Source organism: Camponotus vicinus, unplaced genomic scaffold (assembly GCF_025532165.1).
Source record: "Camponotus vicinus isolate PSW18456_S1 unplaced genomic scaffold, iyCamVici1.0 SCAF_11, whole genome shotgun sequence".
Taxonomy (NCBI): domain Eukaryota; kingdom Metazoa; phylum Arthropoda; class Insecta; order Hymenoptera; family Formicidae; genus Camponotus; species Camponotus vicinus.
In genome coordinates this window covers 8,400,563-8,427,003 of record NW_028141947.1, presented here as the reverse complement: position 1 = coordinate 8,427,003, position 26,441 = coordinate 8,400,563, and the positions used below count along the sequence as shown (strand labels likewise).

The 26,441-nt window shown below is 34.2% G+C and overlaps 3 protein-coding genes across 4 annotated transcripts; 2 read left to right on the top strand and 1 right to left on the bottom strand.

Moving 5' to 3' along the window:
• Window positions 1-1,234: 1,234 nt before the first annotated feature.
• Synj (synaptojanin) lies at window positions 1,235-8,455 on the top strand. Of its 2 annotated transcripts, XM_083082715.1 has the most exons (8): window positions 1,235-1,516; window positions 1,667-2,021; window positions 2,193-2,357; window positions 2,628-3,679; window positions 3,775-4,358; window positions 5,137-5,311; window positions 5,428-5,573; window positions 5,685-8,455. In XM_083082715.1, the coding sequence occupies exons 1-8, from the start codon at window positions 1,390-1,392 to the stop codon at window positions 6,450-6,452; spliced, it is 3,372 nt and encodes a 1,123-aa protein (XP_082938841.1). In that variant the 5' UTR covers window positions 1,235-1,389; the 3' UTR covers window positions 6,453-8,455. The 2 variants fall into 2 exon arrangements, with proteins under 2 accessions (XP_082938841.1, XP_082938840.1); XM_083082714.1 differs by having other exon boundaries at window positions 5,428-8,455.
• Window positions 6,537-14,418, bottom strand: Galphai (G protein alpha i subunit). The gene is made up of 4 exons (XM_083082721.1): window positions 13,748-14,418; window positions 10,835-11,019; window positions 10,262-10,548; window positions 6,537-9,951 (listed from the first exon to the last, which is right to left on the bottom strand). Exons 1-4 carry the CDS (start codon window positions 13,866-13,868, stop codon window positions 9,474-9,476), a joined length of 1,071 nt encoding a protein of 356 aa, XP_082938847.1. The 5' UTR covers window positions 13,869-14,418; the 3' UTR covers window positions 6,537-9,473.
• Window positions 13,459-26,441, top strand: LOC145962000 (uncharacterized). Its single transcript, XM_083082713.1, has 19 exons — window positions 13,459-13,530; window positions 17,108-17,200; window positions 17,289-17,415; window positions 17,637-17,857; window positions 18,237-18,445; window positions 18,596-18,891; window positions 18,976-19,079; window positions 19,165-19,363; window positions 19,717-20,259; window positions 20,346-20,537; window positions 20,652-20,867; window positions 21,275-22,494; window positions 22,637-23,321; window positions 23,548-23,765; window positions 23,939-24,563; window positions 24,659-24,903; window positions 24,999-25,203; window positions 25,435-25,514; window positions 25,652-26,441. The coding sequence occupies exons 2-19, from the start codon at window positions 17,180-17,182 to the stop codon at window positions 25,790-25,792; spliced, it is 5,547 nt and encodes a 1,848-aa protein (XP_082938839.1). The 5' UTR covers window positions 13,459-13,530; window positions 17,108-17,179; the 3' UTR covers window positions 25,793-26,441.

Below are 26,441 nucleotides of genomic sequence, written 5' to 3'. Positions count from 1 at the left end.
AAAATTAATAAGTGAATTAAATAAAAAATAAAAATGTAAGTATATATATTGTACTTAATAAATACATTTTTATAAAAATAGATGTAATTTTATACATATTCCCTGGTGAAAATTAAACGCTTCTCGAAGTGTCAAAGAAGCGTAAACGAACAGAATAAACGCTTCTTCCCATACAGCACAGAAAGGTTGCAAATATATTGCAGAATAATTTCATTGAAACATTGCAATATTGCAAATCGGTTGCGAAACTTTGCTGCAACATTGCTGTAAAGTTGCGGCAACGTTAAGATGTCCGCTTTTTGTAATATTACAACGAAATGTCGTAGCAATATTGCAATGTAATATATTTGAAAAAATGCAACGTTGCTGCAATCATGTAGCAATATTGCATATAAAACATTTTTTTGGAATTATTCTTGACACATAAATCTTGGAAGTTTATAAAAAACATATAAAATAAAAAAATCTTTATATAAATAAAAATTTGTAATGATTGTATTCAAGATAATATATTGTAAAGTCATATTTAAATATGTATATTTAGATTTTATTATATCTATGGTCCATATTCTGAATCCTCTTTTATTGATAAAAGTGCCTTTAAAAGTGGCTTATAAGCCTTCTGAATGGCTGTAAGCCACTTTTAGAGGCACTTTTATCGATAAAAGAGGATTCAGAATATGGACCTATATGTTTAACATTCGGTGAACAACAAGGATAAAATGATACCCGGGGGCACTTAGAGGTCTAAATATCAGAGAGACGCCAAACTACCCCCACCATGCCGCCGCGCCGCCATTTTAGATCCTACACGCACGTGATGTTATAGTGGTAGTGACGGTGTTTCAGTATTAGTCCATGTAAATCGCAGGTTAGTTTACCTTAGTATTCCCTAGGTTTAGATTGGTCAATAACGTCTAGTAAACTACCCTGGAGCGATTGAACCTGACAAGTCGAAAACGCTATTAGGTCCGAATTCATAGTCGTTTCTCAAATCTTAAGACTAGAGAATTTCTTAAATCTATCCTAATGCGACCATTTCATTGGTTGAATAGGATAGCTCAACCAATGAAATGGTCCTATTAGGATAGATTTAAGAAATTCTCTAGTCTTAAGATTTGAGAAACGACTATGAATTCGGACCTTAGTCACTTGAGGATCCCTAGAGAAAGGTTTCGCTGCATCTTCTTGCTCTTGCACACAGGAGGCGTAAGTGTTCCGAACGAATTATTATACAATGGAGGCGACGATCTTCGATGGTGTATCGTCGATGGTGAAGAGCGGAAATTCTCAGTCGCCGCGGTCAGCGGACGGTCTGTCCACTACCGTTATCGCGCTGCATGACAGACCGCGAACTGTCACATCACTGTGGAACGTTGCCGCGTAACAATGGCGATGGGCAAAGGTTTTCGCGTCTACGAGAAGCTGGACTCTCCCAAGCCGCACTCGATCATCCTGGAGCAACGAAATCGCAAGGAGACGCTCCTCTTCGAGTCGCAAGCGGTCGCGGTCCTCTGTAAGTACCATCGCTGAGGTGATCTCGCATCTCATCTTGTTCGCTTGTCTTACAGTAGCGTTTAAAAATAAGTATTTAAAAATAAAAAAAAGTATTTAAAAATAAGTATTTGAAAATTTAATAATAATTATCTTGACATGTAATTTGCAGCTGCTGAGGAACATGAATTCCTCAAACCCAAGTATACAAAATTGTTGGATGCGTACGGATGCTTGGGTGTTCTACAGCTAAATGCGGGAGAGAACACATTGTTGTATCTTGTGCTGGTTACTGGATGCTTCTCCGTGGGGAAAATAGGAGAATCGGAGGTCTTTCGAATAACGCAATCAGGTTTCGTACCATTGTTTTACAGTCAGGCGACAGAGGATCGTGTATCCGAAGTCAGAAAGGTTCTGAATTCTGGGACATTTTACTTCTCCTGGTCCGCTGGACAGGAGTCGCTCGATATCACCCTAAGTGCTCAAAGAAGATGCAAATCGACAACTACGGATAATAGGTTCTTCTGGTTGGTACACATCAATTTTTTCAATCATTCTATGCTAGTTTTTTGAAATAAAACTTTTTCATTATTTAATTTTTATACTATTGTTTAAAATTTTATACTACCTAAAATCGTACAATCTATGCAAGATAAAGATAAAAAAAATAAAAATTTAATTTTGCAATTTATTTACAGGAATCGGATGTTACATATTCATCTAGTAAGATATGGTGTAGATACAAGTCAGTGGTTATTGAAAGCAATGTGTGGTAGTGTGGAGATTAGGACTGTCTATGTTGGACACAGACAAGCTCGAGCAGTGCTAACGTCTAGATTAAGTTGCGAACGTGCTGGCACTAGGTAAGATTATTTTTCTCTATTTAAAAATTAGGAAAATGTAGGATGATACATTTATCTTCTAATTTGTTAATGTCAGAAAATATCTGTGCTTGATAAGCTATATCTCATGAAATAAACATATGGCTAATATATAATCACGCACACACATTGCAAGTGATATAAAACAAGATTACTAGACATATGGCCTGATTAAATCTAGCATTTCGCGTTATTGGACTATTTGTTTGTTCCCCTAAAATTATATAAAAATTATTTTTTATATATTTCTAGATTCAACGTTAGAGGAACCAATGACGATGGACATGTGGCAAATTTTGTAGAGACAGAACAAGTGATTTACATAGATAACGAAGTGACGTCTTACGTCCAAACGAGGGGATCAGTTCCGCTATTTTGGGAACAGCCTGGTGTACAAGTCGGTTCTCACAAAGTAAAAATTTCACGCGGCTTCGAAACCTCTGCACCCGCCTTCGATAGACATTTAAAAATGATTAAGACACGATATGGCCAGCAAGTAATTGTCAATCTTCTTGGCTCTAGTCTAATCGGTAGCAAGGAAGGGGAGGCGATGTTGAGTCAGTTATTTCAAACTCATCATAATATGTCAGAGCACAAGGATGTGCCACATATTATATTCGATTATCATCAAGAATGTCGCGGTGGAAATATGAAAAATCTCTCGAAACTGAAGGTGAAGGTGGAAAAATATTTGGAATCGTTCTCTATGTTCTATGCGGTTGGCAATACTGTGATTCTCGAACAAACCGGCACTATCAGAACCAACTGTCTAGATTGTTTGGATAGAACAAATTGCGTGCAAACATTCTTCGCGCTCGAAATGCTGGGCAAACAGATGAGTCTGTTGAAACTGATGGAAAAGCAGCAGATGGTGTCGCGATTCGAGGAGGTATTTCGCCAGATGTGGATCAATAATGGCAATGAAGTCAGCAAAATATACGCGGGTACTGGTGCCATCCAAGGCAGTTCTAAATTGATGGACGGCGCAAGATCGGCAGCTAGAACGATACAGAATAATTTACTAGACTCTAATAAGCAGGAAGCGATCGATATTCTATTATTAGGTTCGACGTTAAACACAGAACTAGCTGATAGGGCCCGTTTGTTGTTACCTTCCAACATGTTACACGCGGCGCCATATCTTTTACGAGAGATGTGTAAGCGCTATAACGAGTACGTAGTTACGATGAATCTCAGAGTGAGCGTCGGTACTTACAACGTTAATGGAGGGAAGCATTTTAGAAGTGTAGTTTATAAGGACGTATCTCTGGCTGATTGGTTATTCAATGGGTCGCGGAAATCATGTAAGTATTATTTTGATGAGAATCATTATAAAGTGTATAAAAGGAACATAATATTGCAAAAATTTTTTAAAATCTCTATTAATTTTTTTCTGCAGCCTTGGTGTCTTTAGAGCAAGATAGCACCGACAATGATGTTCCTGTGGACATATTTGCGATTGGATTCGAGGAGATTGTCGATTTGAACGCCAGCAATATTATGGCCGCCAGTTCGGACAATGCGAAAGCTTGGGCCGACGAGCTGCAGAAAGTTCTATCTAAGGATACCGAGTATGTTCTTGTGACATATCAGCAGTTAGTCGGTGTCTGCCTATATTTGTTTATACGGCCTGTGCATGCGCCGTATTTACGAGATGTGGCGGTAGATTGCGTGAAAACAGGATTGGGAGGCGCAACTGGAAACAAGGGCGCCGCGGCGATCAGATGCGTGCTCTACTCCACATCCTTCTGTTTCGTATGCGCGCATTTCGCGGCCGGCCAGTCTCAGGTGAACGAACGTAACGCCGATTATGCCGAGATTACAAGAAAGATAGCGTTTCCCATGGGCAGAACCCTGAACACACACGATTATGTGTTTTGGTGCGGTGATTTCAACTACAGAGTCGACATGGACAAGGACGATATGAGGGAAATGATTAAGCGGGGCGAATTGGATCAGATACTGCAATACGATCAATTAAGGGTACTATATCATATCTAGTTTATTAAAGAAAGTTTTTTTATTTAGTTAGGATCATATAGTGTTTGAGATTGAGTTGGAAAGATCAAATTATTGAGCCAGTGTAATTAAATCTGCACTTGTGACGCATATGGAACGATTTTAGCCGGCGAATTCTTTTCGCGCCTATCGCATTAAGGCAATACCTCACTGGCATCATAGGCAATCCCGAAAATAATTAACGCCCTTCGAAAAAGATCCAAATAAACAAATTAACAAAATAAAGTCAATTAAAATTATAAATGTAAACATTTACAACTTTTTTTTTTGGAGAGAACTCTGGATCTTTCTCGAAAGGATTATATAAAACCACCGAGTGAGAAAATAAAAAATCGGAGCGCATTATTGTTGAGTGTTGAGGCAAACACTGTATCATAATTCTTTCGAAAAGTTCCGTTACTTGCGGTTCTTGCTTAGTTAAGATTACTACGTTTTCGTGCTTGCAACTGGTAATTGCATTTTATCTATAAAATTAAATCTATAAAATGATATATTATGAATAGTTATTGAAATCTATGCCGTTCACTTAGAAACTTAATTATTTCAAAGACTTATCTCCATATCTTCTCTCGCGATAAAAATTCTCACTCGAGGTTCACTCATGCATTCACTGTGCTCTCGAGAGAATACATATAAAAAAACATAAATAAACAAACAAGCTTTTTTTTTATCAATTTTATATTTAAAGGTTTTTAGTTTCTCTAATAATATATATTTTACGAGATTTTCAATTTTAAATAAGGTTCAACAAGAGCAGGGCAATGTTTTCAAGAATTTCTTGGAAGGACCTATCAGTTTCGATCCTACATATAAATACGATCTATTCTCGGAAGATTATGATACCAGCGAGAAGTGTCGTCAACCTGCATGGACGGATAGAGTTCTCTGGAAACGTAGGAAACAAGTACCTGATATTGGTTAGTTTTTCTCTATATTATTATATCCTGTTTATATTTAATGTTATAATTATATTATTAATTGTAATTATATTATATTTAATGTATAATCATATAATTATCACGCTATATTTTAGATTCGCCCACAGATTGGAATCCGGGAAAGCTTGTTTGTTACAGTAGAGCGGAATTGAAACAGAGCGATCATCGTCCGGTAATCGCGACGATCGACATAGATGTACATTGTGTCGATCCCGAGAAACGCGAGCGCGTGTTCAAAGAGGTGATACAAGATCTCGGTCCGCCCGATAGCACGATAATAGTGAAGGCGGTAGAGGATATTGAGGACATGGATAGCGTATTCGACAATAATCTTATGTTCGCTCTAATACAGGATCTGTCTCATATCGGCGAGGCGATTCTGGTACGTTACGTCGGCGAGACCATCTGGGTGACATTCAGAGATGGTCAGTGCGCCTTGGCCGCGGCGAAGAAAGGTATGACGCAGATATGCGGCCAGACGCTGAAGTTGTCACTGAAATCGCCCGATTGGATGCAGCTAATTGAGAAGGAGATCGAGATTTGCAGCAACACCACGGTGGCGCAGTTCACGGCGAATTCGCCGTTGAGAAGTCCCATGCAACGATTCGAACAATTGGAAATATCCGAACGATCATCTCCCAGTAGAGGTAGCCCCAACGGCGCGATCCCACCTCCGAGACCAGCGCCGCCGGGACGTCCACCTCAACCACCGAAGAGTCCTGCTCATGAGCGAAAGCAGGGACCGCGTGCGGGTGTTTTCAGCGTGGTACCCAATCAGTTTCCGCTTTCCATGACGCAACCGGCTGCAGACAAGACAGCAAACGATCAACAGGACGAAAGATTGTCGCCCGATTCGGCCATCTATGAAGAAATACCAGATGGATCGCCCAGCTATCCTGTACCAAACCGGCCGCCGCCGCCGTTACCGCGTATGGATGGGCCTCCGGAATCGTCGAGCAACAGATCCTCGCCTAGCTCGATACCTCCTCCCTTACCGCACAGGCAAGCTCCGCCTCCTCCACAGCATCCACCGCCGAGTCTACCTCCGTCAAATGTTCCGCCACCCGTTCCGGCGAGAACCACCGGTGGGCCGCCCATTCCAGCTAGAAATCCTCAATAAGAAAGAGATGTAGGATAAATACTCTCGACTCCAAGTAATGGTACATTTATTTAACATTATTCTAATGGACGTGATTATTTATGATGTTAATAACAACGAGTAGGCATAATTAACGATGAATCCTCGCTTCCAAACTGAGTTCCAGGTTCGCGATAGATAGGATAGTTAAAAATCTGTGATTATTTTAAGAATGAAATCATCAAATCAGAAGTAATTATTTTATTCGAAAGATCTCCGATATCGCGAGCATAATTAATTGTAGATTTGTATTTATAGGGGCTGTTCTTGAGCTTGCCAAATCTATATTCTGTATTTTTCTTGTTAGTGGTAATATACGTACTAATCCTGTAGAGCCCCATTTCACATTGGTGATGCAGGAAGCTGTTGTTTTCACTACGAATGTTTGAATAACGTAAATATCTATTGTTTAAAAAATCTAATCGATTTATAGTTGTTGATGTGACACAGAGATTTAATATGTATGTTCGTAATTCGTGTTTTGAAAGCGTTATCAAATTGAATATATCAGGAAGTTAGTGATCCATCAAGTTTAAATGAAAAGATACTTGTGGTAATAATGTTGTAGCTGCTTGTATCATGTACTGATATAATTTAAAATGTAATTCTTGATGTTAGTACTGCTTCTATAAAGTTTTAAGAGTTGCTTCGCACCCAGCACAGAACATTGCAGTAATATTGCGGCAATATTGCAATGTTACTGCAATATTAATAATATTGCAGCAATATTCTGTGCTGTATGGACAGTATCTTAATAGTCTAAGTGTACCAAAAACCTCCAAGGAGCTTAATTTTACAAACAATTATATATAGCACGACAAAAGGAAGAACATAGAGATTCAAACGCAGCAGTATTTTCACAAGTGTAAAATATATATACACACACACACAACACACATACATATATACATAGTTATATAATAATAATCATCTACCTGCACGAATTTTTGCACAGGGAACTAGTTTAATTATTTTAAAGGCGGCTATAATTTAGATATAATCTAAAATCTTATCTTCGTATAATCTTATTTATCTCTTAATTTTGAAGTTCCTACATTTTGCATTCCATGAACATTTCTAAAGCGTCCGTCCCAATGGGTCCAACATACCCACCTATCTACATTTTTTTCCTTAAATGTTCTCGATTATTTTTCGGAAGACATAGTATCAGACGGTTCTTGCACATGATACATAAATGTTCTATCCTTTTGATTGTCATGTTATACATAATGAATTACGAATGCAAATTAAATAAAAGATAAGGGCAAAAGTTATTACTCATAATATTATAACTCACAGGAAAATACGTATGACGTGATAGTCAAAATGTTAATTATTATAAATTGTATATATTAACTATTTATGCTATTTTTTAATTTCCATTATTTTCAGCTTATTTATATAAAGGTGGCTCTAATAACGGGAAAATGGACGTATACATATGTGTAAAAAATTAGTATAACAAAAATGGTATAGTGATATGATGTATGTAGAGAAAATTGTTTCTTACATACCTTACCTATATATTATAGGTATAATATAATAAAATTTTATCCTACAGCACCTCAGTAATACGCATTCCTTTCACACTTGTATGTGTAGTTGATGCATTTTATTAATTAGATCCTCATCTAGTACACAAGATGTAAAAGATTGAACATGTATATATGTATCACATGATCTACAAATAATAAAGAGATCAGACAGGAAAGAAGAAAACATAGAATTTTAAAAAAATTCATTTATTGATCTAAACTGTATAAAGAGATTTGATTTAAACTTGCACTAATAGTACTAATATTGTCATTTCATCGGTCCGACAAATCGAGGAAATGATCGGTTTTATTATTTATTAATACATGTATAAAAAACGAAGCTTGTATAAAAAAAATTGTTTCTCAAATTGATAAATATGTATTGTAAAAAAAGAATCACATAACTATGTCTCTGTTGAGATATTAAATTTCTATTTGTCATAATGCAAATGATATGAGCAGAAATATGGAAGTACATTTCCATTTAGCACATAGTCGTTTTTAGTGTATGTAATAAATTATATACAAAAAGTATTACTAAATTAATAGTTATCTAGAGATTTCTCGGTTAGTATAGTTAAATACATTTAGCAAAAACAAAGTAACACTTTATTTGCTCTTCTTAATCGGGAATTAGATGTGCGGTATGTATGTACTTATATATTTAACATTATTGCCTCAACTTTTTTTCTGCACATTATTTCTCATATTATATTTATAGGAAATTAAACAATTGTACATTAATATGAGTATTATAATTTATTTAATTATATAAATTATTGTAATTTATTAATTATTATAATTTATATAATTAATTTTATCTTTGTTATATGTATTTTCAAAACAAGTTTTTATTGTTTTTACGTTTTCCAAAAAATTAAGACTGCTAAGATATTGAAATGATACAAAATTTGCTTGTTACAAGTTAAAAATTTTTTTAGAAGTATGATTAATTAATATCAACAAAAATACATATGCACAAAAATACTAAATTTCCTAAAAATATAAATAGTGGATAAGAACAAATATTCTTAGCAATAATGTGAAATGCTTTATCATTTGATTCGCGAGTATTGTGAATAATTTGTTCGTAATATGAGAATATTTTGTTAATCTAATCACCGAAAATAGAACCCGATAAGTTAAAAAATAGCATATTCATATTAGAAATCTCAACAAATTTATGAATTTTGTACAAAGGACAATTCATTAAAAACTATAAAATAGAATAAAAAAGTTACGTCATACTGCAATAGAATATTTTAAGAGCCTAATATGTGAATAAATCATCAAATGATTGAATGTGTATTCGTGTTTAAACATAAACAATGCGTGGTATATTTTTTAGAATTTTTGATCAGTCTCTTTTTCTTTTCCCTGTGACAAAGGTCTACGAATCGTCAACATGTATTGAGATGTATACTTTGTGTTTCCCAATAGTTTACTCTGATCAAATATATTTGAATACTTAGCTTAATAAACCACAATTACTCAAGTTGTTCTTGATTATCACGTCTGTTACAGCATCAAACACAAATTGTATATTGGACGTATCTGTGGCGCACGTGAAATGCGTGTAGATCTGTTTCTGATCCTTTCTCTTATTCAGATTCTCGAATTTCATTTGAATATAAGAGGCGCACTCTTCGTAAGTGTTGGCACCTTTGTACTCCGGGAAGCAGATAGTGAGCGGGCTTTTGGTAATCTTCTCTTCGAATAGGTCCTTTTTGTTCAGAAATAGTATAATCGATGTTTCGACGAACCATTTGCTATTGCAAATCGAATCGAACAATTTCATCGACTCTATCATACGATTCATTTCCTCATCCTCTGCTAGCACTAGGTCGTAACCACTCAGAGCGACGCAGAAAATGATTGCGGTGACCCCCTCGAAACAGTGTATCCACTTTTTTCTCTCGGACCGTTGACCACCAACGTCAAACATTCTAAAAAAGAAGAAATACATTATATAATTATAATTACTAAATTTCCTTTCAATCTAGTAAAAAATATATAATTTTAATGAATATTTTTATCACATAAAAAAAATATATCTATCAACAAGCGATGATTCTCTTTATATTCTATATATTAAAATGTAATTTAATGTAATGTTTTTGTAAAAACTTTTTAACGCGCGCGTTTAGAAATGATTCAACGAATGACTCATTGTCGTCATTTGACTACTAGATTAAGATAGAAGACTACGTAAATATCTTTGAGTAATAAATGAAGCGTTTAACAAATCTAACATACTTGAAGTGTAAACCCTTGAAGGAGAAATGCGTCTCCACGATTCCTGTGGTTTTGACGCGCGTTCGCAAAACATCCTGCTGTGTCGGGATGTAATTGTGTTGCGCTATGCGATCAAGTGCATTAAGGTAATACGCTGCCGAATCGTTGAGCAGGTATTCTCTGTTACGCGTGAAACAGAGCTGGACACCCGCGTCCTGCCATAATCGCTTCATTAATAGCGCTAGTTCCCCAGTTAGTTCACCTTCCTCTGCCGCCGATGCGAGGGTGAAAAATTGTCGCGCCATATCCTACAATACAAGGCCGATATTATTTTAATGTCAGTAGGGCACGAGTAAGTGCCATTGATAATGAGTAATGCTATCAGGCGTTGATGCAAAAAGATTTATCATCTCCCTCTCAAATTCTGTTTCAAATAAAGTTATGAGTTTTTAGAAAAAATTATAAATATATTATAAATATATTTTCTAGATGTAGAAAAAGATATTTTATTAAACAAACTATGTGCAATATTGCTTTTAACTTTACTTGGTGTAAATCTTTCGCATCACAGTCTAATAGACGTAAAGACTTTACCGCTTTATTAGGATCGGCAAAATCGATCCTAAGCTCCCCCATAGCTCTGATTATCGTCATTAGACTCTGTATTGTATTGCTGTATACTACTTTCGTGTATTGCTCACATTCCTCTCTACTGTAGCCCGTCTCGTGAATGATTTTCATTTGTTTCACTATCGTGGATTTGCCAGACTCGCCAGCACCTGAATTTTAACACATTAAATATGTATGTTACTTATCAAATCAGTAATCATTACAAATATTGAATACATGTATATATTTTAATGATAATAAATTATTGGATCAAATATTTGCTCGAACAAGAATGTCGTATGGTCGAGAAAGTTGCAAGCGTTCCTTGACATAATAATTAATATGACAAATAATTAATAATTAATAATAATTTAATTAATAATAATTAAATTAATAATAATTAAAATGACAAATAATTAAAATTGAAAAATAATTAAAATTGTCAAATGTCGTTAATTGTTAATATTTATTTGACGTACGAGTGGCAACTATTTTTGAATCTATGCAAATACGCTCGCATTTGAGTGATTTTGTTAGAGTGTTTTGTAAACGAATTTAATTAACCGATTAATCATCGGTCTTTTTATCGTAGAGCTTCGTTTGATTGACTCGCGATCTGACCAGTCATCCTGTCGGATATTACTCGTTTGAGGAAGAGCAATATTTTTTCCCTAAGTGAGACGAAGATATATTTCGCACGGTGAGACGTAATCTCGTGATTCACACGCGGTCGATGATTCAAGTTTCCCGCAACGCTGCACGCGTTCTATTCATCCGTTTTTCTGCGTTCTCGATTAAAATTTGTCGTCAAAAATTTTAAAATTTGTTGATTTACAATATTAAGAAATTAAATTATTCAATGTTGTCAATATAATTATATGTATAATTAATATAAATTCAATACTTATATTAATCGTTAAATTTAACATATAAAATTTAATTTAACGACTAATATATAAGTATTAAATTTTAAATAATATATAATATTGATTATATAAGTATTATAATAAATAAATAAATAAATAAATAAATAAATAAAATTGGCGCAAGTTTACTCAATAATTACCGCTTTATTAAGCATTATAGAAAAAAAAGTTCAGGATTTTTCGACTCGATTTTTAATCAGGAATAACGCTATTTGCTCCGTGGACGCTTTTTCAGTTACACCCTGTATATAAAAGTATTTAATTATAATATATAATTTTAAATGATAACAAAATGTGTGAAAAAATGTAGAGAAATTAAGAATATTAAGAATCTTTAATTCAAATCTGGAGAAACATTAGTATGTGTCACACACATACTAATGACATTTACATATTTCAAGTCGTATTATTTAAATAAATCACATTTCTTCGAATCCATGACACTGAATAAGTTTAATATTATGGATTTAATATATATATTCCGATTCTCAAATACTTTAAATACCAAATAAATAGATATATACAATTTAATGACTATTTAATGACTCTCTATAATTAATATAGAATGGTTTAATAAGTTTGGAACATTCCATATATAATTTCTTTTTTCAGAAAACTTATTCGCGGAGAAATAATTTATGGTGGACGAAATAACGAAAGCAATTTCATGCTCACAAGTCTATGTTTTAGAACGTAGAAGACAAGAAACGTGACACATATACATTTGCGAGAAACACTCGCGAAAAAAGGATACCGCAGAGTTCGCGCAATCGAAAGTATATTATTCGAAAGACATCGTGTCGCCTAAACGTTAGGAAAGCGTTCTTCGCCTAAATTAGCGCCAGAACCACACGTTTATAGCTGCATTTTCTTACATAAATTCTGATCCAAGTCTCCGATTCAGGAACGAAAAATTTGAGTGCTTTCGACCCACAAAATTCCTGTTCGCAGAGTGAAATATATTCAGCGATTATTGGAAGGAGAGACAGAGAAATGTACAAATTACAAGAGACATTACTAAATTGAGTAGGATTTATAATTTCGGAAGAAACACCGAATCTCTCAGAGCGATCTCGCGTGTCATCAACGTTCGCGGCCTCTCTCTTGGCTGTGACAAATCGAGAGGAGAAATGTTAAAGAGATTTTAGATTTCATGAGAGAGAATACCAAGCCAAGAATTTATTTGATACATAACAATGTGAAAAAAATATGTACTTATACGAAGCGAATGTTAAATACTAGACTCTAAAATAATAAATCCATAATTTACAGGTGTGCTATATTTACGGTGACCATCCGTCCTTTATTCTAAATGACAGTCCTTTATTTTAAATAGCTGTCCTTTAGATTTATTCATTTTTTCAAAACTCAATTTTGTCCTTTATTTTTACAATTTGTCCTTTATTTTTTATTTAGCGTTTCAATGTCTAATGTCGTATTAACGTGAGAATTTTTACGAAAACAACCGACAAATAAAAGGTATAAGAATACGTAGACTTCTGATAGTCACACAGTAATTTTTTTTTTTTTGCTCGGCGATCTCCAGGCTTGTCCTTTATTTTCTCTCTGAAAATATGGTCACCGTAGCTATATTATTCCCTTTAAACAGAAGAAGGATACATTTGCGATTATTCTTTGGAAGAGCAGGAGACTGGAAAAGCTACAAGAATGCAAGCGGAAAGTGTAGCTAAGAGGAACGGAATCTAATTCTACGGATCATGGTTCACGCGGCGCCTTCGGGAGCGTTCGGCGAACGTATGTCCAATATATACGATACGAGGCGAGGTGCGAGTAGAAAGAGAGGAAAAGAAAGAGAGAGAGAGAGAGAGAGAAAGAGATCGCCATCAAGTAGGGGATGCAAATTTCCCATCGTCTTCCGAGAACCGGAACCGAGAGCGAATCACGCGTTACATCCGTCTTCGAGCAAACGAGGAATCGGAGGACCGGGTTCCCCGGGGGAAAGGGCATTTACCGAGCAGCAGGAGCTTGACCTCGCTGGCGGTCCGCTCGCCATCAGCGCGGAGGTCCTTGTCGATCTTCTTGGACCGCTCGGCGGCCTCCTTCTCGCCGGTGGTGCTCATGGCGCAGCCCATCCCGCGCCCTCGCCGGTGACGGTTCTCGTCAGCACGTCGTGATGATGATGATAACGGTGACGCCGATGGTGGATGTTGATGGTGGTCGTCGTGGGCCGTCAAACCGATCCGTCACGCACACCGATCCACCAGCACCATGCACGACGTATTCCACACCACCGTACAGTTGAAGCGACCGCCGTCGCCTCCTCCTCCTACTCCTGACACTTGTTGCACGGACGACGTCGTGTGGGAACCGCCCGCACGCGGTCGCGCTCGCATACACGGACGCGAACGCCCGACGATCCAACACGCATAAAACACACTTATGGACGACACATTGCGCGCGCGCGGGCGTGCGTGCTCTCGATCGCGCACGCAGCTGCGCGGACGCGTTCTCGACTTCTTCGATTTGCGCTTGACGTTCGCGAATACTCGCGGCGCCTTGTCAAACGAGACGCCGAAGACGTGGACGACGCGGGCGAGAGAATCCGGCGTTTCGGGTAAACCGACCGCTTTCCGCTCCGGTGGCAGATAGCGGCTGCGCGAGCGATGAATCGGCGCCAGCACACGGTAATTAGAGTCGCAACTAGGTCGCCGTCGTCGGTTCGGGCCGCGCCCCGCGATTCGTCGTCGCGTCGCGTCGCGCCGGCCGCGCGGCCAATCGGATCGCTCGACGCCGCTCGCCGCTGGCTAATGCGCGTGCGCGCGCGCTTCTGTCGCGTGTCGCTCGCATCTGTCAGAACGAGGATTGGTATTCGAAACGCGCGATCTAAGTTTTGTTTCGATCGATGGCGACGTTCGAATACGAATACATTGATTGGGATGCGGGAGAAGCGCGAGGGAGATTCTGCTGCGTTTTGTATGCGGATTTAGTTGTTTTGCTCTCTTCTTCCTAGATTCTTTTAGAATACGGGTATTCATTTATTAAGATATTATTTCAAGAATTAATACTCTCGTCTTGACATTGAAATTTCTTACAGCGCACGTTAGAAGATTTCTCCTTAAAGAATTATGATATTATGAGAGCATCGTGGTAAGATCTAACACAGTAATGTGAATATTCCCTTTCTATACCTATGTGTGTGTGTGTGTGCGAAAAAATCGAAATTTAATACACCAAGTCAAATAAATTGTTTTCTATTTGTATTTAATATAGTTATACAGGGTGTCCCATTTTAATGTCCCACCCCAGATAACTTTCTTATTTTTAATTTTAGAAAAAGATGTTTCAGACAAAAGTTGTATGGTTTCAAGGGGGACATAAGGTGGTGTCATTAGTTTGACCTTGAATAGTTGCTTCAAGGTCACGTAAAGGTCACCTTCAATTTTTTAAATGAAACTCCTTACTTTCTATTGCATATTCTTGTAGCTTATCTCGAGAGCTTTCCAAAACACTATAATTAAGTACCTTTTCGTTAAGTACTTTTTGAGTTATGAGGCTTGAAATAATTTCTTAATTTTACATGAACCGTAAAATATCTTGTAAAATATTCATTTTTCGATTATCTTACCTTAATACTTTTATGTACAAAATAATAAAAGGAATCAATTAGTGTAAAGAAAACACATAGTTGTTTTTAAGAAAAAATATGTAATTTGCAATTAATAATTCTATATTTTTTCTTAAAAACAACTATGTGTTTTCTTTACACCAATTGATTCCTCTCATTATTTTGTACATAAAAGTATTAAGGTAAGATAATCGAAAAATGAATATTTTACAAGATATTTTACGGTTTATGTAAAATTAAGAAATTATTTCAAGCCTCATAATTCAAAAAGTACTTAACGAAATGGTACTTAATTATAGTGTTTTGGAAAGCTCTCGAGATAAGCTACAAGAATATGCAATAGAAAGTAAGGGGTTTCATTTAAAAAATTGAAGGTGACCTTTACATGACCTTGAAGCAACTATTCAAGGTCAAACTAATGACACCACCTTATGTCCCCCTTGAAACCATACAACTTTTGTCTGAAACATCTTTTTCTAAAATTAAAAATAAGAAAGTTATTTGGGGTGGGACATTAAAATGGGACACCCTGTATACATTTATACATATACAGGGTGTCCTAGACCACCCATACACCCCTTTTAAAATGAAAATAAATGGCTTTTATCAAAAATCGCAAACAATTTTTAAGTAAATCGAGTACGCTCTACCAAATGGTGATATTTTCAACTTTCTTCAACTTGATTCCGACCGGAAATACGCCATCCGGATCGGAAGTTGAATTTTTTTAGGGGAACATGATACTTTTTATTACAGATTCGAATTGTACGTGAAAAAATAAGAAACTTTTGTATCAAACGTTTTTTCTAAAAGTGCCTCTGTCAATCTTAAAATTGACCTTGAAAGTAACTGTGATAAAATAACAGAGGCACTTTCAGAAAAAATGTTTGATACAAAAGTTTCTTATTTTTTCACGTACAATTCGAATCTGTAATAAAAAGTACCACGTTCCCCTAAAAAAATTCAACTTTTGATCCGGATGGCGTATTTCCGGTCGGAATCAAAAGTTGAAAATATCACCATTTGATAGAGCGTACCCGATTTACTTAAAAATTGTTCGCGATTTTTGATAAAAGCCATTTATTTTCATTTTAAAACTACTAAATATGATAAATTTTCTAGCGCACTTCTAATTTGCATGTTAAAAAAAATGAGAGAAGAAGCGAAGACGAAGAGATCGAAACATGACACTTATAATAATTAAGAACTATTAATAATATATAGTATAATGCTCACAAACTATAAAATAATATAAATTATAAAAAACTTAAAGACCAAAGTATTGAATAGATTTGTAATCGATTATTTAAGAAAAAAATAGCGCGATAATATCACATTTTTTAATTTTTTGATTCACAATTTTTAACTGATTAAATATTTTCATATCAAAATAAGAATTATAAGGTTCATTTTATATCTGTATAAACAGTATAATATATATGTATATCACTTTTCGAAAGAGAAAGAAAGCGAGAGAGAGAGAGAATATATATGTTTATACATATATGTTTATATATTTGTTATCACAATTGTAATCTTTTTATTTTAATTTTTAATTTTTTATTTTAAATTAAAGATGAGCATTGATATTTGTGTGTTTACTATACTTCTACTATAATTCTACTTCATAATATTATTGATTTATCTGTGTCTATCTATACACATTGGGCATATTTACGTTTGTATATATATTCATACTCTATTGTTCCTCGTATACGATATGTTAAGGTCACCCAAATATTACAGATTATGTTCGAAATATCTCAGTATTTGCACGGTCTTCACCGTGAATGGTAGCAATTGAAAAATCACAAAATTATGAAACTCTTATTTCTATTTGTGAGTACTGTTATTTTTTCTAATGTGAATACAGTGAACGATAAAATGCCAAGATATTTGCATTCTTTTAATATCTGTTATGTTGCAGGTGGCAAGTTGTGCCTTTATTCAGTTCTTTTCCGTACACGCGACAAATGTGAACGAATATCTATACGAAAAATTACGGCAATCTAAGATAGAATTTATTAAAATTCACATTCAGGAAACATCGCCGGGTAAGTTTATGTAATGAAGTTAATTTAACGGATATATTTTCAAAGAAATCTTTCTCAAAACTAATTATGTTAAAAATCTTTTTTTTAATCACTTATTTTCAAATAAACGTAAATTAAATATGTACAATAGTATTTATTTATTTGGAAATAATTTTTCTATTGAATGACAAGATAACTCACTATGTAACAAAATATTAATAACTAACACTCTTTGTTTGCAGTGCAGGAAAAATCGTATAAAGTACAATGGGATAGATCATGGCGAGTGCCTCTAACGAGCAAGCATCGGCCATTCGCGATAAATATGTTCGATGAGATATTTATCCTCGATGATAATCGCGTGATGGTACCTTTTCTTAATAAGACCTCTTGGAATGAAACCCACGAAGAGTTACGTCAGGTTGATTCGATCGAGGAACACTCCGCCATTAAATTTGTCAGGGTACTTTAATCATCTTTAATAATAATATCAATAGCGATAATTTCAATTTTCTATCACATCTTGTGGAAAATATTTTTTGATATTTTTTTACATATTTATTATTTTTATATTATGTATATTGTATATATATATATATATATATATATATATATATATATATATATATATATATATATATATATATATATTGTATATATATATATATATTGTATGTATATATATATATATATATATATATATATATATATATATATATATATATATATATATACTATATACTATATACGTGTATATTATATTTATAATATATTTATTTTTTTTACTTATATAAAATTCATTATATAATCATGATTTAAATCACGAGTCGCGCTAATTGCAGGACATCGTATGGAATGATATCACCTATCTATTACTATGTTACGAGTCCGATTTGTGTAGTCTTTATACGGCAACTCGAAAAGACATGTTGCGATTCCGCCACACTATCGGACACAGAGGGACTCCCGTGGATGCTAAATTTTTCATACAGGATGATCAGCTCCATCTGGTCATCGCCAATTATGCTGGCAAATTTTCTGTGCCATCCATGTAAGTCTTGTACACTTATATAGCTCAATTAATTTCAATATATATATAAATTCCTTGTTTCTAAATGATTTAAATTTTTAAATGATAGCGAATATATGCTCCCCGAAAGCACATTTTTTATTTCTCTTGCAATCTTTTATCGAATTGCAGTATCTATCGATGGAGCGGTACGTACATGGATGTAGTCAACGAGGTGATGACAATCGGTGTGATATCGGTCACTGCATTCGAGCAACGGCGATCGACGATTATCTTGTTCGCACAGTACGACTCCGAGAATCCGCGGGTCGGTTCTGAAGTGTACGAGTTCAAAGACGGTGACATCGCGAGGATACAATTTTTGTCCACCTCGCGACCGGTTTCGATGCATCACTATGTCCACAGCGACTTCAACTTCGTCTTAATGATAAACGAGTTAGGGCCAAGCAATGTTCTTTGCTGGGATGGTTGGTATTCCTCTCTTGAAAATATAAACTTTCTTCTTACTTTTTTTTCGAATAAAATGTTAACTGAAAGTTATTGCATTCTAGGGCAAGAGTTGTTGGATTGGCTTAGTCTTTCCGAGATTGATCCACATAGCTTGATGAGTATCTTCCACGTAGACGGCGATACTTTTATAGTTGTAGCACATGATGTAAGAATAAGAATTAATTAAGAATAAGAATTAATTTTTGAAAACATAAAAGCGAAATGTAATATTATAACAAATGTGTTTACAGAATATCATCCAGTTATATAAATTTCATAGTACATCCGATTGGAAAATTGAAAACATTAAACAATTCAAAGATAATCAAACGATAATTGATATGGTGATATCGATGAATAATTATACGGTGACTGTAATATTGGTTATTGAGGAAAAAAATGTATATTGGGTGGAACAGTGGCAGGCTGAAATGGCTTCTGTACCAAGTGGTAAATAATTGTAATTGATACTTTTTTAATTCATCACGAAAAAAGAAACAAGTAATATGAAAATAAGCTTAAATTATCTATCTTATACTACTTTGATATTTTTTTATTGATCTTTTTAAGGAATTAAAAATATTGAAATTTCATTCTTAAGATCTACTTCTTTAATTAATCTTTTTATATTTATTAGTCTATACATACGATGTATTGAAAAATTTTAACGATTTATTTCAAAATTTAACTTTTTATCTTTTTTACATTGTTATAAACATCTCAAGTCTGAAGATTTATGGAAAAGATTTAATGAGAAAATTCTAGCAATAGAAACAAATTTTAAATATAATTTTTTATCGCAGAAAACAATGTAAAAGATGCTGATGAAACGAGGAAATGCTTGTCGGATCTGATCGAAACATTGCAAGCAAGAATGCCGGCTATAAAGGAAGCCAAAGATTCTTGGAAATTTCTCTTACCGTCCGCGAAAAATTTGACGATCTTGGAGCCAATGAAGTTCGATAATTTGAACTTGCAATCCGGCACAGTAGAGAACATCGAAGTTGTGGCTAAGAAAAACATTTTACCGCCTCATCAAATTGAAAAATCTTTGGACGAACTTAATCGCAGTATCCATGATGTCATAATGCCAAAACTGTCAAAGAAGGAAGAAATGAGCACAATTGCATTAGAAACATTGAAAGACTCGATCGTGATCGACGATGCATATCTAGAAGAGTTGGAGATCGATCAAGTGCACGTGGATATCATAAACGACATGGAGATACAATCGGAGAAGATAATTCTCTCGGAACGCAATCAAAACTTTACATATCCGTTGCGCTGGGAAAATATCATTGTAGACGAACTTGAAGTTGAGTCTCTCTGTGGAGTGCCACCTCAATGTAAGTTAGAGTAAAAACTGAATAATTTCTATAATTTATCTTATATGTTTTTTTTTATTTTTTCACGTCTTTTTAATATTCTGCAGATTGGATGTTACGAAAGGATGAAGGAATCAAATTTGTCGCTGCAAATAATTCAATTGAATATTTAAATGACACTATTATATTGCACTCTGATTTGACAGTACCAAAGTTAAAAATTAAAAGCTTGAACGGGATAATCGTTGATCAATTGATTGATAATCTATTCCGCATTAACCATAATCAGACAATTAAAGGTTAAATATAACAATTTATTACTCTGCATTATTATTTTACAAGTTGTAGAAAATTGAATTTAAAAAACGCGTTGATGGAACGCGGATAACAATTTTATGACATTTACATTGCAGGTACAATTACGTATAAAAACTCGTTGGATATTATGAATTTTACGACACAGATGTTGAACGGTATTCCCGCTGATAAACTTATGACAACGACAACGAATCAGACCTTTGATGATTTTTATATAAAAGTTTTGCAGATTGACAATTTATTTGTTGAAACGGTTAATGGGATACCGGTTGAGGAAGCTGCGCGAAAGTCTCGCGAAAATGTTATTAAAGGTAATTTACAAAATGGTTTGATCCATTAATTCTGACCATGTATGATAATTTTAATAATTGATAAATTTTAATTGTAATATTCTATCTTATACTAATATGCTATATTATATTATATTATATTATACTAATATATTATACTATAATATATTATACTATACTAGTATATTATAATATACTAATATATTATACTATAATTATATATATAATTATATATGTTTTACATTAATATTAATGTAAAAATTATTTAATTTTTATTAAAATAATACATTTATTAGAATAATTATAAATTAAGTAATTATTTTTTTCCAATACCGAAAATTTTTGTTTTATTTTGACTAATAATGAATATTTATGTAATATTGTGCCTAATATTTGTATATTTTATGAGAAAATTTATATTATTTAAGGTAAGTTAAAACTGGCGGATCTCCACGTCACCGAGAATTTCATGATTGATGTGAACACATCTGTAATGAAAATGTCCGACGAGCGGTTTCTTCATATCTACGAAAATGTTACGATATTGGGTGATCTACATCTTCGGAACATGAAAATCGAAAACACAGCTATGCTCTTTATAGAAGATGTTCTAGTAAATGTAAACAACATGTTTAACAATTCCTGGACGAAATCAAGCGATCAAACGATCACGGAAAAAATCACTTTGGAAAGCGGTTTCACCATCGACAGACTCAATACAAAGTACCTCAACGGTTTTGCGGAAAATGACTTTCTTTACACCACAATGGAGGAGATACCGAGCGAGTTCACCAATCTACGTTTCGAAAATCTTTATGTCGATGAATTTTTTCCTGAAGATGGTTCGAACGACAGTCTCTTTCAGGTTCTATCCGATCAATTAATTATTCGGAAACAATTGCATCTACAAAGTCTCCAAGCGGAAGATATCATTACTTTAGCTTTTAATGGCATCGACGTTGATGATATCATGAACGGAATTGGAGCAAATTTCTCAGGAACCACAAAACTTCCCGTCGTTCGAGCACGTCGTGTATTTGTCGACAATCTCGATGTCTGCCTTCTCAATGATCGCGAGATCATTTTCGAAGACGGGCTTCGTATTAACGATGATCATCAGATAGCGACGTTGAAGGTATCGCAATTTAACGTACAAAAGTTGGAAGTGGAAAGGTTGAATGGAACCGAGCTGAATCTCCTGATGCAGTTAGAAAATTCTGACTTGAGTAGAATCGTCATCGATGGAGACTTGATGGTAGAGAACCTAACAATCAGCCAAGTAGACGGACAATCGATTGAGAGTTTCTTAGAAGAACTGGGGCAAAGCGATATCTTGATAACATCGGAGAAGAGCATTGAAAGCTTGATCGTAGAAAACATAACATTGGAATCTGTTCATGGTCGAAATTTCGATGAGCTATTTGCAAGTATTCTTTTAAAATCGAGAGAACAAACGATACCGGGATACTTTTCGGCCGATGTTATCACTTCCAATAATGTCACAATAGATTTCATCAACAAGCAGAACACTTCACAGCTCATGTGGGTGGATGAACCTTTAACGATTACGGGCAATGTAACATTCTCCGATTTATTTGTCGAAGGCGATGTGATTATTTCAAAGTTAAATGGACGTAACGTGCGTGAGGTAACAAATAAAGATCTTATTTCATAATCTTATTGTTGGTATGATACACATAAAATGTTTAAATGATTAACAGTTTTATTAATTTGCAGATTTCTTTCTATAAAAAGTAACTTAATATTTTGGTTTTTTTCTTGTGTTATAGTTATACGACAGTTTATTATGTATTCCCGTGAAAAATATCGATTTCCTTAAAGTGGACGAAATTTCTTGGGAGACGCCTTTGACTAGTCCTACCTCTACATCTTACTTGTTGAAGAACGCCGTGACTAAGACTGAAGATCAAAATATCACGGGCAAAGTGACCTTTACGAAGGACGTTCGCGCGTCGGCAGTCACCGGTGCGTTCAACGAGATTAATGAAATTGGACGCATAATATCAGACGCCGTGATCGGCAACGGGGGAGAAATCGAAATCAGCGGAAAGAAATTCTTTGAGGATGATTTCGTCGCGAACAAGTTGGTGGTGAACGGTGATTTGGGCATCGCCAAAGTCAACGACGTGGATATTCTCAAGTTTAACGATTCGGTTGTTAGGAAAGATCGTGAGGAAACGATTATCGGTCCGTTGACATTCCTCAAGGATACGACAATCGAGAAACTCTACGCGAACGATGCCGATCTTAATGCATCCATCAACGCTGCTGTACGTTCTGACGATGTTATGCCAGATAACATTTTCTTCGAGGAGCTTGTAGTAATGAGCAATGTACATCTACAGAATTTAAACAATATAGATTTCGACAAGTTTGCAAACGACCGTGTCACTCTCACCGGAAATCACAATATCTCGTGCGATTTGAAATTTAATGGTGTCGTTACAGTAACAGGTGAAACAGTTATACAAATTAATTTAATGATAATGTTATCAGAATCTTAATAAGAATTTTAATGAGAGATAAAGAAAGAAAAATTAATGATTAATAATTATTTAAACAATCTATACATTTGGAGCAAGATTAATTCGATAGTATTATGTTGTCATTCTAGTTTGTAATTTATAGAACACACACAAGAGTTTTTGATAAATTCTCATAAATCTTTACATAATTTCAGATAATGCGAATGTAGCGAAAATTAACGGAATTCATCCATCCGAGTTTGTCCTCAATAATGTTCATGAGATGCAAATGATATATGGCACAAAAACTTTTGAAGAGGATTTGATAGTCGAAGGAAATGTTACTGCACCGCGAGTCAACGATGTCGAAATACTAAAGGAATATAATAATGGTGTACAAACCGATGAGGATGTCGATATCTTTGGAAATCTCGTTAGTATAACATTAAAAGAATGTTTTCATTTCTATTAAATTGCAATAAATCTACAAGGCTAAAAGATTTAATAATCAGAAATTTAAGTTAATACAAGTATAGTATAATAGTTGAACGCAAATGTTTAATTAAAATTAATTTTAATATATGCTTGAATTATTTCTTCCACTAGATTTTTAAGTCGAACGTTCGGATTCAAAATATGAATATTTCCGGTTTGGTGAATGGCGTAAATTTACATTCCGCTATTAGCGATTCTCAGGAAAAGATGAATGAAACTCTTCAAAGCCTGGAGGAAAGCTGGAGGATAATCGAACAGAATATCCAGTATAGTTCGCAAATATCTGAGACTTTGCGCAATATCTTCTTTTATCTGGAAACGGAAGAGGATCTAAGAATACCCGGAACCAATGTCAGCAAAATTGACGTAGTGCACTTCGACGAGAACGCAGTCAGATTAAACATGCATAGCGAACAGCCCGGAAGATTTTGTGGGCTACCAGACAATTGTTCGTGTACATATCAATCTGTAGTAGAAATCGTTGATAGAAATATACGAAAATGGCAAGTCAATCCCGGAGAAATCGTAAAGAATTTTCACGATCCGGGTGGTATTTTCGGTGTCAATGTAATAACAAATGCCGTTTCGAGCAGTGAAAAATGCACCTCGTCGAGAACCAAGGAAGAATTCACTACGATTTCCTTGATAAGGTCTGAAGATTCTAAAGAGATTCAAGAAGATGTTTTCGATCAGATAGAGGGATATTTGAAAGATGCTAGTATTTTTAAACACGATGGTACGTATATCATATTAAAGAATCCATTGTTAAAATTGAAATAAAGAGAAAGTTAATGTGAAATTTCGAACATAAATATGAAATATAATTTACAGATAATGTGTATATAGTTTTGGCGATTTACTATGATAAAGCACACGCGACACATCGTACAAACTCCTTGCTTTATAGAATACATATGACAACGAAAAATGCAACATTAGTTCAAGAAATTCCTACGGACGGTGCCTGGTCTATTCAAATTTTCAAAATCAATCATCACGAGGTGTTTCTTCTTATCGGCTGTTTTGGCAAGTCTTCGGAATCTTCATTATATAGATTCAATCCATTAACACAAAAGGTAATAATTGTCGGGACGATCAAACTATATAAACAATTTGCATACAGCTTCTTGTAATACAAAATAAAAAATTAATTCTTTTATTTTTTTTGTAGTTTGAACAACTGAGAACATTCGCAAGCAGAAGTCGTTACGTAAAGAGTTTAGCGCAAGGAAATGATTATTTTGTCTTGCTTGATAATCCTGATACAAACGCCGTGAATATTTACAAATATGATCCTACATCTCGGAACTTTTACCACTATCAAAACATTTTTCATGTTCGTCGAATTAATGGTATCGAATGCTTCTACACCGATGGTATGAGTTTCAAAGTGATAATTTAATATAATTATAAGATACACACAGTGATTTTTTAATATAACTATAAGATACATATACAGTGTGTATGTGCATATATTTATTGTATTATAATCCTACAATTATTTTAATTGACAGTTATAATTAATGGTTATTATTATAATTAAAATTTTATTTTTGATTTATTTATCATTTTTACAATTTATAAACTTTATTCTTTTACCATCACAGATTTTGGCAATAGCGATGTGTTTGTGATTATCACAACGCAAGGTGGACGATTTTATATTTACGAATATATGTTTGCTGGGGTAAGCCTATAAACTATTATATTTTTTTATATGTTGGCTCTTGTATATTCTCTTATATATGAATAAATAAAATAAGAAACTTTCTGTATAATTTTAAGATATATATTATACGTGTAATTTTTTACAATTATTTTCAGAAATTCCAGATGAAGTTACAACACGCTGTGGATGGCTTACGAACGATGATGCCGTTTTACCATATGAATCGGCATTACATCTTGATTGGTACAGATGATAACAATATAATCTTCCGAATTGTGAAACAGGGTCCACATTAATCTTACAAAAAAATCATCGGTGTAAATTTGGTATACATATATGCACACGTATATATACTTATGATTACTTATATATTCCGACATTATTAAAAATTGATACAAGTATTTATTACGTTCAATCGTTAATCAAGACTGTATAAAATACGGCGATATTAATTAATACTATTTAATCTTATTTTTTTTCTATATTGTTATTTATTTTTATTGTTGATTATTATCATTTTCTCATAAATGCATTTATTGCATTGCACATTATATCACGTCAATGATATTAACAGTTATTTGCGAACAAAAACTGCACAATTTAATTACTATAAAATATTTTATATGTAATTTTTTACTGAGATACAATCTTCTATGCGTATCAAATTATTATATATTTAATATTCTATCGTTTACTCGTTTGAAATCGTTTGAAATAGAATTTAAAGGAACGCGGCAATTCTCGCGAACGCTTGCGCACTGACATGATTTATAGATTTCAAATGATTGTCCTTGGAGACGTGCTTTATAATATGTATGTACAAAAGTATGAAAATGAATTACGAAGCAATATGTATATAAACGCATTTTCGAAAAAAAATCGTTAATATTTTTTTATTTATGTCGACTGAGTTTCGATAAAATGAACCAGCGCGATAGCACAAAA

Bases quoted from the DNA above. Each gene is read 5' to 3' on its own strand.
- Synj (XM_083082714.1), top strand. From the start codon at position 1,390: ATGGCGATGGGCAAAGGTTTTCGCGTCTACGAGAAGCTGGACTCTCCC. The intron at 2,022-2,192 runs GTTGGTACACAT...ATTTATTTACAG, and splicing joins ACGGATAATAGGTTCTTCTG to GAATCGGATGTTACATATTC. The intron at 2,358-2,627 runs GTAAGATTATTT...ATATATTTCTAG, and splicing joins TGCGAACGTGCTGGCACTAG to ATTCAACGTTAGAGGAACCA.
- Galphai (XM_083082721.1), bottom strand. From the start codon at position 13,868: ATGGGCTGCGCCATGAGCACCACCGGCGAGAAGGAGGCCGCCGAGCGG. The intron at 10,549-10,834 runs GTAAAGTCTTTA...CTTGTATTGTAG, and splicing joins TTGCCGATCCTAATAAAGCG to GATATGGCGCGACAATTTTT. The intron at 9,952-10,261 runs GTATGTTAGATT...CTTCTTTTTTAG, and splicing joins TTCAAGGGTTTACACTTCAA to AATGTTTGACGTTGGTGGTC.
- LOC145962000 (XM_083082713.1), top strand. From the start codon at position 17,180: ATGAAACTCTTATTTCTATTT. The intron at 20,868-21,274 runs GTAATTTACAAA...ATATTATTTAAG, and splicing joins TCGCGAAAATGTTATTAAAG to GTAAGTTAAAACTGGCGGAT. The intron at 25,515-25,651 runs GTAAGCCTATAA...AATTATTTTCAG, and splicing joins ACGAATATATGTTTGCTGGG to AAATTCCAGATGAAGTTACA.